Here is a 19,900-nt window from a genome sequence, read left to right as displayed (position 1 = left end):
ATCAAATTGTGAGTTAAGCTGTGGCTAATAAGAACCTTAATAGCATATGCACCTTATCAGGCTTAACAAAAAACCCAAATATAAACACGAATGACCTCGCTGAGGTCACAACATGTGGACAAAATCTGGTAACGGACCGATTGGGAAACACACATTTAATGCGCTATTAAAAAATTAACTCGACACCTCTCATCCGTGTGAACGTCTGCCACGGTTATATTCTGTATCTTTGAACTAATTAATAGTCCCGCTGCTTTCTCCTGAATCCGGTCTCCAACATGAGCTTTCCTTTCAAGGAGTAGCTCATAGTGCCTCTCACTTTTTTGATGAGCCAATTCATTTTCTACTGCAGATTCTATACTAGCCATTGTTACTATATTGTCATTTATAGCATACTAGCGTGGATCGGCTCACTATGCTCACCTGACCACATGTCGCCACAGAGTCACGGGCTTGTTTAAACTGAGGATAATGACTGAACTTGAGTTGCTGTGTTGTCATAATTTACACCAATCATACTACAAACATTTTTTTGTACAAATGTATTTGTGATATTGGTGATGTTATTTATTTGTAATACAAAAAGGTCCAAGTGGTGTAAAGCTCAAAATGGTCAAAGGTCCAAGCTGGTCTAATCAGTCTGAAGGATGTAAGGGGTCTAAATGGAGTTAAGGTCTAAGGGGTGGAAAATGACAATGGGTGCAGTGTAAATGTTTAAAGGTTCTAAAAAGTTGGAAGGATGAAGGGATCTAAAGGTGTCTAAAGTATTGAAAGGGTGTTCAAGGTAAAAGTGGTCTTAAGGGTCTTCAGGATCTAGGGGTCTAATGAGTCGAAAGGGTCTTCAGGGTATTTTGGGTCGTTTGGGTCTTTGAAGTCTTCGTGGTCTTTTGCATCATCATGGTCTTTAAGGGTCTTTTTCGTATTTTGGGTCTTCGGGATGTTTTGGGAAGGAGGGCGGAGGGGTTCTCAACTTGCGTTTGGTAGTGAGGCTTGAGGGGAAAGGGGGAAGGGGGACTTGCATTTGTTACACATGTGTGACTTGCATTTGTTACACATGTGTGACATGCATTTGGTAGTGGATTTAAAGGGGAAGTGGGGGGGGGGGGCATGGGCATGGCCCCACATGTTGGCATCAGTGCAGAACTGAACAAAATTGGATACATTGAAACAGAGCGTTCAATCAGGATAGTAATACCACCCGTCACTTTCAGAACAGCACGCACCCTTTTAAAAGAGATTATAACATGGGCTTCCCTTGCGGGATACGAATCGAACTGCAGCTGCCAGCCTGTGTACCCACTCTGGAACTCCTGGAACTCTCCAAGGCAAAGGTTACATTTTAAACTTCTGTTAAATTTAACGAAGACAATGGAATATATGTTTATATATACAGTTTGTTTACTTTATCACTTTAATAATGTCTATTTTCAAAAACGACAACTGCTGTTAAAAAAGTCAACTACACTGCTGTCGACTGTATCGCCGTGGCTTACAAACATCACTTGATAAGGAAAGGCTAACTTGGCAAGTGATTAGCGATGTATACAGCGATTTATAGGTATAAAGATCTGCGATTATCGATGTACAGTATACAGCGATTTGTCAGTATGAAGCTCGATTATACAGAAACCGTTACGACCTGTTCCAAGACAAGGCATTTTGGATTAGCCGGAAAACAAAATGGTGGATTAAGATACCTGCGAGGTGAAGGTGGGCTGACGAAGGGTAAGCTTGTTTTTGGTTTTAATTTAATATTGAAGGAGCTGGGGCTCCCACGTCGATCGGAAGAATGGACGCGACAAAAAGCTGGAATTCATCCGAGTTGCTTTAATCAAACCAAACACTCAGGCACTCTGAAAAGCCCGTTTATCGGGCAGCAATATATATACATATTATCCCGGAGCGTTTGCCCAGGAAAGGCGAGAGGGGGCGTGGCCCAGCGTCCTGACTGCGGCCTGGCAAGTTGAGGGCGAGCCTGCCCTGGCGTCCCGACCGAGGCCTGGCAAGTTGAGCGCGGGCCTGCCCGGGCGTCCTGGACGAGCCCGGCATGGTGATCGCTCCGCGTCCTTGATAGGTGCAAGGCGATTGTGAAAACCCAGCGGTAGCCGCTACACACGTCCCCCCAGAATCGACTTGCACCGGCAGGGTCAATTTGAGGGGGGTCCTGATGACCCGGCCGAAGCGACCCCTGGCGGGTCGTGGGAGGGGGATCCGGTGTGGTGGTGGGCGGTCGAGTGGGGGGCACCGTGGACGGGGGGCGGCCTCGCCGTGGCGGAAGGGCCACCCGTGGTGGGTGGTCGACGTCCACGTGCGCCGGCTTGAGGCGGTCCACCGCAATCCGGTCCGACCTGCCGCCGATGTCGATGACGAACGACTTGTCGTCCCGTCGCAGCACCCGGAAGGGCCCGTCGTACGGCGGCCGGAGTGGCCCCCGATGTGCGTCGTGACGCAGAAAAACATACTCCGCTGTGCGAAGTGCTGGGGGGACGTAGGACTGGGGGTCACCGTGGTGGGATGTTGGCACGGGGGCAAACCGTCGGGCGGCCTCCTGGAGGTCCGAGCGCTGGTGAGCTGCGGACCAGGGACTGGTAGCGTCGGGCACGAATTCGCCCGGGACGCGTAGCGCCTGGCCATAGACAAGCTCGGCGGTGGATGCCTGGAGGTCCTCCTTGGGGGCCGTGCGGAGGCCCAAAAGGACCCACGGCAGCCGGTCGGCCCAACCGCCGTCTTGAAGGCCGGCCATGAGCGCGGCCTTCATGGAGCGGTGGAATCGCTCGCACAACCCGTTTGCTTGGGGGTGGTAGGCCGTAGTACGGTGGAGCTTGACCCCCAGGTTGCGGGCGACCGCGCCCCACAGCTCGGAGGTGAAATGTGGTCCGCGGTCTGACGAGATGTCCGCCGGTGCGCCGAAGCGGGCGACCCAGGTGGCGATGAAAGCCTGCGCCACGTCGGCGGCGGTGGTGGAGACTAGGGGAACGGCCTCCGGCCACCTGGTGGTCCTGTCCACCATGGTGAGCAGGTGTGTGAACCCCCGTGACGGGGGGAGGGGGCCCACCAGATCCACGTTGACGTGGTCGAAACGTCGTTCGGGCACGGTGAAAGGTGCCAGCGGGGCCTGGGTGTGTCGGTGGACCTTGGCCTGTTGGCAGGCCGTGCAGGTGCTGGTCCAATCACGGACGTCCCGACGAAGGCCGTGCCAGACGAATCGCGCCGACACCAGCTTCTGGGAAGCTTTCCGGCCCGGGTGGGAAAGGCCGTGGAGGGAGGCGAAGATGCGGCGTTACCAGGTGACGGGCACGATGGGGCGAGGCTGGCCTTGGGAGACGTCGCAGAGCAGGACAGTGTCCGCGAAGGGGATGTCGGCCAGGCGGAGGCCCGTGTCCGCCGCCCGGAGGGCTTGCACCGTGGTGTCGGTGGTTTGGTCCGCCGCCATAAGCGCAAAGTCCACGCCCAGGTGGACCGCGTTCGCGCTGGCCCGGGAAAGACAGTCGGCCACGGCGTTGTTTTTGCCGGCGACGTGCCGGATGTCCGTGGTAAACTCCGACACGGCGGAGAGGTGGCGCTGTTGGCGGGCCGACCACGGCTCCGTGACCTTGGCCATGGCGTAAACCAATGGCTTGTGGTCGACGAACGCCGTGAAAGGTCGGCCCTCCAGGAGGTGGCGGAAATGGCGGACGGCCAGGTGTAGACCGAGGAGCTCCCGGTCAAACGTGCTGTATTTGAGCTCGTTCGGCCGGAGCTGCCGGCTGAAAAAAGCGAGTGGCTGCCAAACCCTGTTCACCCATTGCTCATGTACGGCGCCCACCGCGTAGTCGGAGGCATCCGTGGTGAGGGCGATGGGAGCGTTGAGCACCGGGTGAGCGAGCAGTGTTGCGTCGGCGAGGGCCCGCTTTGAGCTTTGGAAGGCCGCATCCATTGCTGCGGACCAGGCGATGTCGTGCTTGGCCGGCTTGCCCCGGAGGGCTTCGTAGAGGGGCCGCATGAGTTGAGCAGCGCGGGGCACGAAGCGGTGATAAAAATTCACCATTCCCAGGAATTCCTGCAGGGCCTTCATGGTGCGGGAACGTGGTGATGGCCTCGACCTTGGTTGGCAGCGGCACGGCCCCGTTCTTGGTGATGTGGTGGCCCAAAAAATCAACGGCCGTCGTGCCGAAGTGGCATTTGGCCGGGTTGACGATGAGGCCGTGCTCGCTGAGGCGCCCGAACAGTGTTCGGAGGTGGAGGAGGTGCTCGGCCCGGGACGTGCTGGCGACGAGGATGTCGTCCAGGTAAACGAAAAGGAACGGCAGGTCACGCAGCACGCCGTCCATCAAGCGCTGGAACGCCTGAGCTGCGTTCTTGAGACCAAACGGCATCCGCAAGAATTCGAATAAGCCGAACGGCGTGATGACTGCCGTTTTAGGGATGTCGGCCGCCCTGACAGGTACCTGGTGATATCCCCGTATGAGATCAATTTTCGAAAAAATGACCCGTCCCGCCAGACGGGCGGAGAAGTCTTGGATATGCGGGATCGGGTACCTGTCGGGGGTGGTAGCGTCATTGAGACGGCGGTAGTCGCCACACGGGCGCCATCCACCCCCCGGCTTTGGCACGATGTGCAGTGGCGAGGCCCACGCGCTATCGGAGCGCCGCACGATGCCGAGGTGCTCCAACGCGTCGAATTCGGCCTTTGCCACGGCGAGCTTGGCTGGGTCGAGGCGGCGGGCCCTGGCGTAGACCGGCGGGCCCGTGGTTGGTATGTGGTGGTCGATCCCATGCCGTACTGCGACGGCCGAAAACGTCGGCCGCGTGAGGGCCGGGAACTCCGTGAGCAGGCGAGCAAACTCGTTCGCCGCCGGGACGGCGCATGCCAGCTCGGTCGGCGCGGAGCTGCTCAATGTGCATACCAGGGAGCTGAAGGTTTCGGCGTTGATTAAACGACGCCGTTGGACGTCCACCAGCAGTCCGTGTGTGCAGAGGAAGTCGGCGCCTAGCAGAGCCATGGGCACGTTTGCGGTTACAAACGTCCAAGCAAAGCGTTGGCCGCCGAAGCAGAGGGTGACGTTGCGCGGGCCGAAGGTGCGGATGGTCGATCCGTTGGCCGCAACCAAGGAGGGGCCGCAAACCGCGGATTGCCTGTCCTGGTCAGAGGCGGGTATGACGCTCAGTTGGGCGCCGGTGTCGCACAGGAAGCGCCGTCCGGACGCTTTATCCGTGATGAACAGTAAGTTGCCCGTGTGGCCGGCGCTCATGGCTGGTAATGAACGCCGGCCCGGCCGTTTCCCGGCCTGCCGAAGGTGCACGGGGGTCGGCATGTCCGGGCCTTCTGTCCGAACCTGGCATGATAGTAACACCATGCTTGGTCAGGTGGAGGCCCCGGTCGTCGTGCTGGAGGTGGTCGGCTCGGGGTAGCGGCCGCCAATTGCGTCGGCAGTTCGGTCGTCGACCGTGCCGGGTGCTCGGGCGCCATGGGTGTTGCGTCGGACGGCGGTGGGTCCCATGTCGCCGCTGCAATGCGCTGTCCTGCGGCGGAGATCTTGTCGGCTTCTCTGGCAAGGGCCCGGGGATCTGTGATCGTCGTGCTTGCCAGGGCGAGGCGTACCGGGTTAGGCAGCTGACGGAGGAACAGCTCCCGGAACAGGAATGCCGGAGAGTGCTCGCCGAGCAGTGAAAGCATGTAGTCCATTCGCTCGGAAGGGCGCGTGTCGCCGAGCTCGGGCAGATCGAGCAGGCGCCGTGCGCGTTCCGCCGATGGGAGGGCGAAAGCGTCGAGGAGAAGCTTCTTAATCGCGCCGTATTTGTCAGCGGCTGGCGGGCTCTCGAGGAGGCTCAGGGCGCGGGCCGCGGTGGCCGAACCGAGCGCTGCTACCACATGGTGGAAGCGGGTGTCGTCGGCCATGATGCCTCGCAGGGCGAACAGGGAATCCGCCTGTGCGAACCAAACCGCCGCGTGAGCCTCCCAGAAGGTAGGCAGTTTAAGGGCGACTGCCGTGTCCATGTCGGTAGGTCACCAATGAAGGAGCTGGGGCTCCCACGTCGATCGGAAGAATGGACGCGACAAAAAGCTGGAATTCATCCGAGTTGCTTTAATCAAACCAAACACTCAGGCACTCTGAAAAGCCCGTTTATCGGGCAGCAATATATATACATATTATCCCGGAGCGTTTGCCCAGGAAAGGCGAGAGGGGGCGTGGCCCAGCGTCCTGGCAAGTTGAGGGCGAGCCTGCCCGGGCATGCCCGGGCGTCCCGACCGAGGCCTGGCAAGTTGAGCGCGGGCCTGCCCGGGCGTCCTGGACGAGCCCGGCATGGTGATCGCTCCGCGTCCTTGATAGGTGCAAGGCGATTGTGAAAACCCAGCGGTAGCCGCTACAATATGCCCATTAATTATCTTCAAAAAGGTGTTTCAATTTACCCAAACACCCAATTTCCAGTCCTGCACTCCCTTAGAGTTTACTTCATATGCATGCAAAGTTTTTGGCCGCTAGATTTCATGGTTTTGGAGTTATGGAGAGGGGACACACACACACACACACACACACACACACACACACACACACATATATATACACACACACACACACACACACACACACACACACACACACACACACACACACACACACACACACACTCTTTTATTTATTATAGATTGCATTGTTTATATATATCATTTTAAAAAGAAACAATAAGGTGGAGAGGGGGGATAGGGGAAGGAGGGGGGATAGGGGGGGAACTGTAACTCCACCTCTTCCTCCGATTGTGACAAATCATAAAATGTACCACCAGTGTTCTGAGCATTACTCCCAACCATTCCTATTTTAATATCTCCAGAATGTTCTTTTTAGGAAAACATCATTGCTCTGATGTCCACTCTCCTCAATCGAAATTGGGACTTTGTTTTCACAAATCTGTGAATTTGTCATCGCATTTGCTGAATCCATGCAAATACTTGGGTTAACAGTTTGTTTAACTCCAGGAGTTTGTCGAGGTGAAGCTTCGTTTGCACGCTCGATGTCAGCCCTCGTCTCACTTTCAACCACATCCCAAAAAGGAATTAGACTGGTAGTGTCATGTTGCACAAACTCATAGTTGTCCTCCATGACACCAGTTTCTTTCGTTTCATTGATGTTTTGAATGGAATTTTCAAACATAACCTGAAGATCTTGTACAGCAGTGCTATCTTTATCCAACACGACCTTCTTCGCTACACGGATCGGTTTAGACCTTTGGGTGCTCTTCGTTTTATTGGGACCATTTCAGCTCCACATTAATCTCTTCACTGGGGAGAGAGGAAAGTAGTAATATCAACGACTGATCCTGTGGGTTCTACCTCTTTAGATTCGCTAGACAAAGGAGATTTCTCCTTCATACACTCTGTCGGCATGGCTTGTTTAGTCACACTTTGCACATGGAGCTATGAGACAAAACCTGTTAAGGTCTCCAAACGCTTAATTATTTGTTAAGGTTAATTGGAATCTCCTGCGATGAAGCTAACTCCGAGGGCCTTTCACTCACCGCAGGCAGGTAAGGTAGGTGGTCTTTCTGTCTTCTATAGACTCATTTCCGGCCTAGCTCCCCCTGCTCTGTCTGTCCTCTGCCCCCCCCCCCCCAAATATTCCTACAGGTCGCACAAGATCTGCCAGCAACCCTCTTCTGGTGAAATTGCCAAAATCAAGACTCTCTGCTCACCTTCACTCTTTCATTGCTCTTTTCTCCCGGCTCTGGAACAAACTCCAACACTATCTTCAATCTCAATCCTCCCTCCAAGTCTTTAAAACAGCAGTTCACCACCATCTCTTATCTTCCCCCATCCAAAACCTTGATCTTTTCTACCCCCGTTAATTCACCCCAGATCCACTTTTTTTGAAATACCGACTTCTTTCCTGGAATTTCTAGCAACTAGGGCATGCCCGTACTATATATATATCTAAAATTATATCCCCCCCCTCTATTTACATGAAATGGTTTGGTCCAAAGCGAACGGCTTGCGAGTACGGTGACAATCCCCCCCCCTCTATTTACATGAAATGGTTTGGTCCAAAGCGAACGGCTTGCGAGTACGGTGACAATCCCCCCCCTCTATTTACATGAAATGGTTTGGTCCAAAGCGAACGGCTTGCGGAGTTTGGTAAAGAAATCGCCATAACGTGCACAAACGTGCAGGAAAGCGAAAGAATCGCAAATTAGTTTTAATTAGTTTTAAAACATAGTTTAACGCCAACATAGCGGCAACATAGTTTGCCAACGTGAAATAAATGAATACGCTCTCAAATGTGCCGTCCGAGGCAGAGTCTGTTCGGCACGTTCGGCACACGTGATAGCTCGCTGCTCTCTGATTGGTTGAATCGTTTTTTGGACATAGCTCGGTAACTACTTGTCCGATTAATATGAAACCTTGAAAAGGCACATCCTCGGGTCCCCAGCAATATACCTGGCAAGTTTAAAGTATATCGGACCCGTGGTTGTCGAGAAACAGCGGTCACAGACATACATACATACATACATACATACATACATACATACATACATACATACACACAGAGATTACTGGAATTATAGATAGATGTCCATGTGTTTTATACCTCTCCGACCCCCCCCCCCCCCACCCCCCGCCTTCCCATGCCTCCTTCCCCCAAGCCCTCTCCCTCCCACAGATCTCCCAATGTCCCTGTTCCCCGCTGTTGTACTTGTGTGCTTCCCTCTCTCTCCCCATCGTCTCCCGCTCCCTTTATTGTATGTTTTGTATGGCCGTTTTTTTTTTTGTGTGATTAATGTTAGCTCTTACACGAACCTCGATCTTGTGTACAAAAAAAAAAAAATGCTCAACATTGAAACCACATTAGGGTACCTAAAGCAGCATACAGCTGGTACTCATCTAAGAGTGATTTGAAATGAAATATTCAGGCTAAGATTGCATGTAGGTAGTTTCACCAGAAGAGGGTTCATGGTGGACCGCAAGAGTCCGACAGAAACTTTGGGGGGATAAAGCACATAAAGAGCAGAGGGTGTAAGACCGGAAAGGAGGTGGTGGAAGACAAAGAGACCACTGACCTGTCTGTGATGGCAAAGTGATAGGTCCATAGACTTTGTTAGCAATAAAGAGGATGAACAAAAAGAGGATAAAAAATATTGGACCAAATTTATGAAAGGCGCTTAGTGAGCGTCTTGCTAACACATGCCGAACCGTACTTTACCTCTTACAGGAGCCTCGATCTTGTATACAAACAAGTACAAAAAGTTTTAATTAAAACAAAAGCCGCGTCGATGTTACACAATGCCTAGATGCAGCTGTGCCTATAACATCGACGTTATAGGCACAGGACATTCCTATTGATTCGATTACTTGATGTTATTTTTGTGCAAAGTGAAAATATATCTCGGCAATTTCCCATGTGTGGCGACGAAATTTTAATATATCTCGGCATTTTCCCGTCTGTTATTTCAGGCGGTGTATGACTGACCATGCCGCGATTAAAAAAAAAAAAATCTCGGCAATTTCCCGTGTGTGGCGACGAATTTTTAATATATCTCGGCATTTTCCCGTCTGTGGCGACACGTGAACGAAGCTATGCTCCTCTCTCCACATTATTGTGACGACGTATAAATCAAATATTTCATCGTGACGATTGTCATCAAATGGACGAATTTTTAATATATCTCGGCATTTTCCCGTCTCTTATTTCGGGCGGTGTATGACTGACCATGCCGCGATAAAAAAAAAAAAAATCTCAATGGACTTGAAGTTACAGGCCTTTGAGAATTCATTTCGTTCTATAAAGGGCAACTTTCATCGGATTTTCTTCACGTTTTTTTTCAACCGAGTCTAAAACTATGTTAGCGACTGTGAAAAATGAAATGATATATCGAATTTGATTTGAAAGAAAACTGTGTGAGAGAGTAAGACACCACGGGCCTACAAAACAGGCCTCAAAGCTATGCGAGTTAATAAAATGGTGGATATTTGTTTATATGAAGCCTCTCCCACAATGGGTGGAGCTATGGTTCCCAGAATGGGTGGAGCTTTGAGGTTTTGTCTTCTCTGCAAGAACAACAAGAAGAAGAAGAACAAGAAGAAGAAGAACAACAACAGCAGAGGGCACTCTATGAGCAGCGTCTGCGACGCGGCTAACAAGAAGAAGAAGAAGAACAAGAACAAGAACAACAGCAGAGGGCACTCTATGAGCAGCGTCTGCGACGCGGCTAAAAAAAAAAAAAAAAAATCGTTCACAAAAATATTGTACGTGCTCAGCTAATCGCCCGTCTAACTAGCAATTCACAAAGGGACATAAACAGCCGATTAGCCTGTGAAATACCGCACATATCCCCAACATCCAATTGAAATGATGCACTTGCATAAAATCACAGTGCCACGGACAATTGTTGGAGAGGACAATTCAGCACATTGCTCCTCATCACAAGTTGATGCAGGCCATCTTGCACTAGATTCAACAGCCAACAAAATACTTCTTTTGAGAGTCTTTAACGCTGGACAAATTTGATATTGCCATACTTTTCCAGAGGATTGCATCTATCCTCGAAGATTTTCAATGCACGTCCGCAAACTGCCCTATTCCTATCCTCTTCTGCCTCCTCTTTAGCTAATTCAAGCACTCCTAACACATCCATATTCACCGTCCTCTGGAAACTACCAATTACAAGCTTGCTTCTTCAGGGCCTTAACCCCACTCTTTAAACATGCCCTCACCGACGTGTACAAGTTGATTCTTCAAGTCTATACGCGTCTAACTCGCCTTTCATAAATTTAGCCCACACACATTGGGGAGATGGACAGAAGGTTGGAAGGAGTGGGTGGGAGGAAATGAGGAAAGAGGAGGATAAGAAGAAGAAGAAGACGACAAAAGAATTGCATGGGGAACAGACAAGTCAAGTTTCTCCCTTTTTGAATTTATGAATAAGCAACCAGGCCATTGGGAAATAAATTGCAACTCCCTAATTCAATCTCGTGCAGCATGGCCCAATGAAAACCATTTCTATGCATTGTTTTTAGTTTGTACATCAGAAAAAAATATATACAGGGCTTGAAGTTGGCATACCGTCTATGCTTCAGTGCTTTGGAAATGTGCTCATTCTCAGTCATTAGGGAAGAAGACTGGCTCTCGGTCATACCGGCAGATGGAGCAGCAGTCTCATAAGCTTTCATTGGAGGCTTGTCGTCAAGTGTCTGTACAGGGGAAAATAAATAAAGAAATAAATAAATAATATATATATATATATATATGTGTGTGTGTGAAAGTTTGCAAAGCAAATTGATTTGACTCACTTCTTATTGGTTTGACTGATGTGCACACTTGGGCATTGGAAGAACAAGCTGCATTGATACTCTACCAGCAAAGCATTTACCTGCTCCTGCAGTTATAACTAGAACAGCACTCGGTAGAGCACATACCCCCCGCCAGGCTGAACAGTTAATATTTTGTATCCCACTGATCGGCCGGTTCTGGAGCTGAACCAAAATTTAATCAGCTCGCTCTTGTCACCTAACCAACTCATCCACAAGGTTTTGTCATAAGTCGTCCACAACTTTTTGAAATATCATGCTATATATCGTTTTTGGTTCGATCACTCAATGGTGAAGAATCACTTTAAAAAATAAAATAATTCTCTAATCTGGATCCAGATCTTCACCAAAATCGAATCGATTCGTCCTTGTCACACCCACAATCTGTGCACCAAGTTTAGTCCGAATCCTTCCATAACTTTTTGAGATATTGTGCGATATATCGGTTTTAGCCCCATCTCTCAATGGTGAAGAATGACTAAAAATTCTTGGATCAGGATCTGGATAATCACCAAAATTTAGTAAATTCTTCCTAGTCAAACAACCAACCTGTAAACTAAGTTTTGTCCATATCTGTCCACAACTTTATGAGATATCGTGATATATACACTACATGACCAAAAGTATGTGGACACCCGAACATCACGCGTCTCATTCCAAATTCATGGGCATTAATATGGAGTTCGTGCCCCTTTTGCTGCCATAACAGCCCCCACTCTTCTGGGAAGGTTTTCCACTTGATGTTGGAACATGCGGGGATTTGCTTCCATTTTGCCAAAAGAGCATTAGTGAGGTCGGGCACTGATGTTGGGCGATTAGGCCTGGCTCGCAGTCGGCGTTCCAATACATCCCAAAGGTGTTCAATGGGGTTGAGGTCAGGGCCCTGTGCAGGCCGGTCAAGTTCTTCCACACCGATCTCGACAAACCATTTCTGTATGGACCTCGCTTTGGCAACGGGGGCATTGTCATGTTGAAACAGGAAAGGGCCTTCCCCAAACTGTTGCCACAAAGTTGGAAGCACACAATCATCTAAAATGTCATTGTATGCTGTAGCGTTAAGATTTCCCTTCACTGGAAAGAAGGGGCCTAGCCCTAACAATGAAAAACAGACCCAGACCATTATTCCTCCTCCACCAAACCTTACAGTTGGCACTATGCATACAGGCAGGTAGCGTTCTCATCGAATCCGCCAAACGCAGATTCGTCCGTCAGATTGCCAGATGGTGAAGCATAATTCATCACTCCAGAGAACGCGTTCCCACTGCTCCAGAGTCCAATGGCGGAGAGCCATTCCAGCCGACGCTTGGCATTGCGCATAGCGATCTTAGGCTTGTGTGTATCTGCTCAGCTATGGAAACCCATTTCATGAAGCTCCCGACGAACAGATGTTGTGCTGACATTGCTTACAGAGGCAGTTTGGAACTCAGTAGTGTGTGTTGCAACCGAGAACAGACAATGTTTGCGGGCTTCAGCACTTGGCGGTCCCGTTCTGTGAGCTTGTATGGCCTACCACTTTGCGGCTGAGCTGTTGTTGCTCCTCGACGTTTCCACTTCACAATAACAGCACTTACAGTTAACCGGGGCAGTTCTAGCAGGGTAGAAATTTGACGAACTGACTTGTTGGAAAGGTGGCATCCTATGACGGCGCTACGTAGAAAGTCACTGAGCTCTTCAGTATGGCCCATTCGACTGCCAATGTTTGTCTATGGAGATTGCCTGGCTGTGTGCTTGATTATATATACCTGTCAGCAATGGGTGTGGCTGAAACAGCCGAATTCGCTAATTAGAAGGGGTGTACGCATACTTTTGGTCATGTCGTGTATCATTTTTGCCCCATCTCTCAATGATGAAGAATGACTTTAAAAATCCTCGGATCCAGATCTTCACCAAAATTTAATGAATTCTTCCTTATCACGCACCCAGCCTCTCCAGCAAATTTTGTCCAAATCCCTCCACAAGTTTTTGAGATATCCTCTTCACAGACAGACAAACAGACAGGGGTGGAAACATAAACAACAAAGGTGGGCAGAGGTAATCAAATGGGGAACCCTTTCCTATTGCACAAATACGTGTGGGGTTTTCAGATACATCCGCAAGAAGTTTGATTTCCAAGTGTTTCATTGTAACAAGTTATAGAGATCACTGTCATACCTGCCCATTGTGCAGGAGCTTGTGCTGTTGAATCGCCATGGGAGGAGGAAGTGTGATGCTCTCAGGACCATCTTCCCCCTCCTCTTCACCATAAGTCCCCACTCCCTCAATGGTCGTCTTCACAGAAGCCTTTTCTTCTCCTTCTGGAGTCTTCCTCTCGACCTACACGAAGCACTAAGAATCATCATGGATATATAACCCGGTAACGCAATCACTCAATAATTGCAGTACAGGCACATTATTCCCGGAAGTGTCACAATAGTGCAGTTGAATATTCTGACGAGGAATAGACTTTGAGACAAATTTCTCTCAAAAATAATAGCAAAGAAAAATTAAAAATAACAAATAAATGAAACATTAAAGTAATTTCTCTTTTTTATTCCAGGAAAAGATCACAAAAAGATGGTTCCTCTTCATGATCCAATGTTGAGTTATATTTGGTAAGCTTGAGCTCAATGGGGATATAATAATTCTAAGTTTATTTCTGAGGCCTCTAGCCCAACAACACTAACATACTCTCCAAGAGGTTGCTGGAAACGACTAATGGTGATTATTAAAATGAGAGGTTAGTCCATTTAACACCTTCGTAAATCCTCACCTCGTCATCGAGAGTAGCTGCAACATTCACTGCTCCAGGTTCTATGCTCTTTTGCCCCTCCTGGGCCTTTTTGTTGGTCTTGCCAGAACCCTTTTTGCCAAACTCAGGCGTCTTGTTCCCTCCACTTCCAAGTCGCCTGACGGGACTGCGAAGCCATTTGCGCAAGGCTTTACCGCCCCGCTTTGTTGCCGGTGAGCTCTGACCACTCGCATCGCCCACCGGGGAGTGGGACAAGGGCAGGGAAGTGCTTGGCGTGTTATCTTGATTCGAGCTCTTCACTGGGGCATCTAAAGAGGAACAGGAACCAAAAGTAAAAATAGGTTTACTACATCATCATACTAAAATACGCCATTTGTGTCTGTCTGATTAATTTTTGATGCCAATACATTCCGTCGTTACTTATCCAATCTCAACCAAACTTGACAGGATGACCAAGGGTTACATAATGAAGGTTATAGCGGATTCATTTACCCCCCCCCCCTCCCCAAGGGGTTTTCCTCCCCCGAGCAGGTTTTCCCCACCATTGCTGTCAATGGGGTTGCGTGTTGAGGTGTATATAAATGTTAAATTAGCTTTATAGTGGCGTTTTTGCAAAGAAGAAGATTTATCGTGGCGTTTTTCCAAAGACGCTTTTAATAACAAAATCAATGATAATTGCATATTATTAATGTTGTTTCAACAATATTGATACTAATAATGTCCCACTTCCCCAAAGCGTTTTTCCTGCAGTGATAACGTGTATAAATAGCTTATAGTTATAATGGTGTTTCCGTGGGAGCAACAGCTGCTACAGGAAGTAAAAATATTAGAAACCACAAACACGTATGATTAGCTTTTTTAAACAGTCGCTAATGCTCTTTATAACACGAAATGAAGAAATTTGGAGGAATCCCAACATCCGTGAAGTAAGGTTTACTTACAGAATTGAGCGAAGATCTACTGTACTCTATATAACCTACAAATGTTGGGTTAATAACATGGCCATTTCTGCCTCTACCGTGGCATTTTTCGTAGTGAACTTTTGAAACTTGATCCTGCTGTTTAACATGAAACTGAAAGGGAGGAAGCCCAGGTTGTGCTCATTTCCCAAGCAGCTAGCTAGCGCTTGCCAAGCCAGCAGTTCCTTAAAGGTTTTGAATGGAGTGCTTGCTCGAATGCTTAAACCACTTCGCGATCTCTCCACAACAAGCTTGGTAAACGAACAAACACCCAAGGTTCGTGAGACCCGACCATAGATCGACTGTAATCTACATACCCCAAAGAGGAATGACCCTTCTTGCCGCTCCCGTAATGAGCGGGTGTACTAATTTGAATACAACAACAACAGGCATTTTAAGGCCATTTTCCCTCCAAGAGCGGGGGTTAACCTTGTGGTCCCCATGACAATCTTCTCAATTTTGCCCTATTTTCTGCATCTCACCTTGTTAACCCCCTTGCCCGCATTTCTTCTTCCACCATCTTTAGCCAAGTCTTTCTCGGTCTTCCCCGTCCTCTACTTCCTTCTACATTCATTTCCATCACTCTTCTCAACCAGTCACTTTCATCCTTCCTCAACACATGACCAAACCATCTCAACCTGTTTCTCTTCACAGCATCCATCACAGGCTCTATTCCCATCATCTTTCACAATTCATCATTTGTCTTCTTCTCTCTCAACGATACTCCACACATGCACCGAACCATTCGCATTTCCACCCTTTCCAGCCTTCGTTGCTGCTCTACGTTCATTACCCATGTCTCGCTCCCATAAATCATAACACTTAACATAATAATCACAATCATAACACTAAAGTTTGAATAAAGCAAGAAAAGTAAAGAAAGTTACAGGAACATGAAGATGAACATAACGAAGAATTACATGAGTCGTGGCTGCTTTTGACTTTAGTTTAGTTGTACCAATACATCGTAACTCTCCCAATACATCTTGTCATCCTGCTCCTCTGTTGTCCACCATATTATCAGCAGCTCAGCCAGGTATGCTACCCACAGCCTTGTGCTACATACGAATGAAGAATTGCAGTCGGAGGCCAATAAACCCATAAAACCTGTGCAATGGTTGTCAACGTATGATGGTCTGTTCATGCTCTTTCCTTTCAAATGGTGAGCGTCAAGTAAGGAAATCAGCATGCACCCTTTTTCAATATCTTGAGGTACAATTCTAGTTATCTCACGGAACTGCGCATTCTCTTGACAAAGTGCTCCTCAACCTCTAACCCCCACCGTCTGCTGTGAGGAAGTTCCGCGGGCTCAACTAGTGAGGAAATTTTTCTGCAAAATCTTTGAATTGAGCTTGTCTGTTTTACCTGATCTTGAGTTGGAGTTACCGACAGCTTTGCTTGTTTGCACCTTTTGCCATCGCCAATCATTGCAACAATGCAGAGCAACGTAGACTTATCAGCACAAAAGGAAGTGCACAACTAACCTTTAGCTCAACATAGTCATTCCCCTTTTATTTTCACCTGCAGCTGTGGTTTACACAAGTCGAAGCACAATTCGACACTTGGAACAATACTACCTAGTTGGCATGGGCATTGAGGAAGTTAGGAGTGGAGGAATGGTTGATCAGAGTAGTGATGGCAATGTACAAAAGAGCGCGCACAGCTGTAAGGACGAAGGACGGGAACAGTGGTGAGTTTGAGGTGAAGGTGGGAGTGCATCAGGGGTCGGTACTAAGTCCACTACTATTTGTAGCTGTGATGGAGGTGCTGGCTCAGAACGTAAAGGACGGTTTACCGTGGGAGTTGTTGTATGCAGATGATCTGGTGTTGATTGCGGAAAGTATGGATGGACTGAAGGAAAAGATGAACAAGTGGAAGGAATGTATGGAGACAAAAGGTCTGAAGGTGAATATCGGAAAGACGAAGGTGATGGCAAGTGGTAAAGCATGTGGTGAGGTGGAAAGAACTGGGAAGTGGCCGTGTGCTGTGTGCAGGAAGGGTGTCGGAGTGAACTCCATTCAATGTACAATGTGCGCTGAGTGGGTTCATCAAAAATGTAGTGGTCTGAGAGGGTCATTTACCAGTGTGGCAGCTACATTCAAATGTAAGGTGTGCACAGAGGGAGCTGCAGATGGAGGAAATGTTGAGTTGGATCTTGGAGACGGCGTGAAGCTGGAAGGTGTGAAAACATTTTGCTACCTCGGAGACATGCTGAATGGAGAAGGTGGATCAGACTCGGCAACGGTTGCTCGAGTGAGATGTGCATGGAAGAAGTTTCGGGAACTGAGTGGCGTGCTGATGAGGAGGAGAGTGTCGCTGAAGCTGAAGGGAAAGGTGTATGCTGCATGTGTGAGAAGTGTTATGATTTATGGGAGCGAGACATGGGTAATGAACGTAGAGCAGCAACGAAGGCTGGAAAGGGTGGAAATGCGAATGGTTCGATGGATGTGCGGAGTATCGTTGAGAGAGAGGAAGACAAATGATGAATTGCGAAAGATGATGGTAATATTGCCTGTGATTGATGCTGTGAAGAGGAACAGGCTGAGATGGTTTGGTCATGTGTTAAGGAAGGATGAAAGTGACTGGTTGAGAAGAGTGATGGAAATTGATGTAGAAGGAAGTAGAGGACGGGGAAGACCGAGAAAGACTTGGCTAAAGATGGTGGAAGAAGAAATGCGGGCAAGGGGGTTAACAAGGAGAGATGCAGAAAATAGGGCAAAATGGAGAAGATTGTCATGGGGACCGCAAGGCTAACCCCCGCTCTAGCAGGGAAAATGGCCTTAAAATGCATGTTGTTGTTGTTGTTGAACAATACTACCTAGTTGATGCAGTTAAAATACCTTGTTGGCTCCTTGTAACCAGAATATGTGATAGAGGTGAGATATATTTTAGTACTACCTCCAACGAACAACCCGTACACGATTTTGAAGGCCGCACTCTCATGTCCAATCATGTCCAATCAATTGAATTTACCACAGGTGGACTCCAATTAAGGTGTAGAAATATCTCAAAGATGATCAAGAGAAATGGGAGGCACTTGAGCTAAATTTCAAGTGTCATTGCAAAAGGTATGACTACTTATGTCAATGTGATATTTCAGTTTTTTCTTTTTATTAAATCTGCAAAACTTTCTAAAATCCTGTTTTCTCTTTGTCATTATGGGGTGTTGAGTGTAGATTGATGAGGGAAAAAATGAATTTAAACGATTTCAGCATAAGGCTGCAACACAACAAAATGTGAAAAAAGTGAAGGGGTCTGAATACTTTCTGAATACACTGTACATCTCCTCTTCACCCATTTGTCGGACTTCGGCATCGTTATCAATCTCCCAAAGTGCATATTTGACGTTCCGGAGTTGAATTTCTGCAGCCACTGTGCCAACTACTCAGGCATCCATCTGCTCGAGGTGAAGGTGCAGATTATCCGGGATTTCCCATTATCTTCATCTTAACGCAAACTGCTAGAGATTTTGGGCCTTATCAACTCTTTCCACCAAATTATTCCAAAAGCAGCCACAACACTGCAGCTGCTGAATAAATTACTCACAGCTGGTAAGCTCCTTGAAGTGCTCTGTTGGGTGGCGCCAACCTTGTCAACCTTCCACACCATCAAAGACACACTGGCAGATGCCTAAATTCCCGATTGCTAGAAGCTAGGAGGCACATTCCAACAAGCTTAGTGGTAGAATTTTCTGAGGTTGAGATGGGTGCAACCCTTCATCAGTTCATCGATGCTGACTGGTGTCCAATGGCCTTTTTATGCCTCCGCCAACGAAGTCGCCGGAGGCATTATGTTTTCAGGTTGTCCGTCCGGCTGTCCGTCCGTCTGTGATAGGTTTTCGTTACCGCGATAACTTGAGAATGGCTAAATGGATCTTAGTCAAACTTGGTACAGGTATGTATAATGTTGTAAAGATTAAGTGATTGGATTTTGGGGTCATAGGTCAAAGGTTACAGGTCAAAGTCTGCAATAGGCCTATAACTTGAGAATGGTGAAATGGACCTAATTCAAACTTGGTACAGATATGTATAATGATGTAAAGATTAACTGATTAGATTTTGGGGGCCCCGAGGTCAAAGGCCAGAGGTCATGTCAGGTTAAAAATGTGAGAACTTGTGAATAGCTGAAGGGATTTAAACTAAAACTTGGTGCAGGTATGTACAATGATGTAAACATGAACTGATTAAATTTTGGGAGTAATAGGTCAAAGGTCAGAGGTCATGTCAGGTAAAAATGTGCTAGCTTGGGCACAGCTGAATGGATTTAAATCAAACTTGATACAAGTATTATAATAACTAGAGTGACTCGGTGCGCTCCGCGCGCCTCACCACATGTCGTTTCAGAAGGGTAGGCATCTTTGACCATTTCGGTGTCTTTTGGGTCTTCATGGTCTTTTGGGTCTTCAGGGCCATTTGGGTCTTCGGTGTCTTTTGGGTCTTCTGGGGCTTTTGGGTCTTAAGGGCCTTTTGGTTCTTCTTGCTATTTAAGGGTCTTTGGGTCTTTTTGGGTCTTCAGGGTCTATTGGGTCTTCAGGGTATTTTTGGTCTTCGGGGTCTTTTGGGTCTTTGGGGTGTTTTGGGTCTTCTGGGTGTTTTGGGTCTTCGGGGTGTTTTGGGTCTTCGGGGTGTTTTGGGTCTTTGGGGTCTTTTGGGTTTTTGGGTATTCAGGGTCTTTTTGAGCCTCAGGGGCTTGAAGGGTATTTTGGGTCTTTCGGGTGTTTTGAGTCTTTCGGGTCTTTGGGTCTTCAGGGGTCTTGGTGGTCTGAAGAGTCTTGGGGGAATTAAAGGGTCGTCAAATGTCTGAGGGGTCTCAGCAGTCTTAACGCAATTAAGTGGGTTAATTAAGAGGGTGGTAATTTTATTTGAAGAAGAAGAAGACGTTTTCGTCGCATATTAACATAGCGACATACATAAACCAATAACCATAGACGTTTGC

At 48.2% G+C, this 19,900-nt stretch overlaps 1 protein-coding gene across 4 annotated transcripts in view; it reads right to left on the bottom strand.

Annotated features, from left to right (window-relative positions):
• LOC137429644 (kalirin) overlaps positions 1–19,900 on the bottom strand; it is a 429,755-nt gene that overhangs the window by 71,555 nt on the left and 338,300 nt on the right. For all 4 annotated transcript variants that reach the window (XM_068119740.2, XM_068119741.2, XM_078779669.1 and 1 more), the window contains exons 36-38: positions 14,028–14,314; positions 13,430–13,591; positions 11,034–11,161 (exon numbers count right to left, since the gene is read on the bottom strand). In XM_068119740.2, coding sequence (XP_067975841.2) covers positions 11,034–11,161; positions 13,430–13,591; positions 14,028–14,314 — 577 coding nt within the window. The remainder of the gene's footprint in view (positions 1–11,033; positions 11,162–13,429; positions 13,592–14,027; positions 14,315–19,900) is intronic.

Source organism: Myxine glutinosa, chromosome 6 (assembly GCF_964187855.1).
Source record: "Myxine glutinosa chromosome 6, kmMyxGlut1.1, whole genome shotgun sequence".
Classification (NCBI taxonomy): domain Eukaryota; kingdom Metazoa; phylum Chordata; class Myxini; order Myxiniformes; family Myxinidae; genus Myxine; species Myxine glutinosa.
This window is presented reverse-complemented; position numbering and strand designations above follow the sequence as displayed.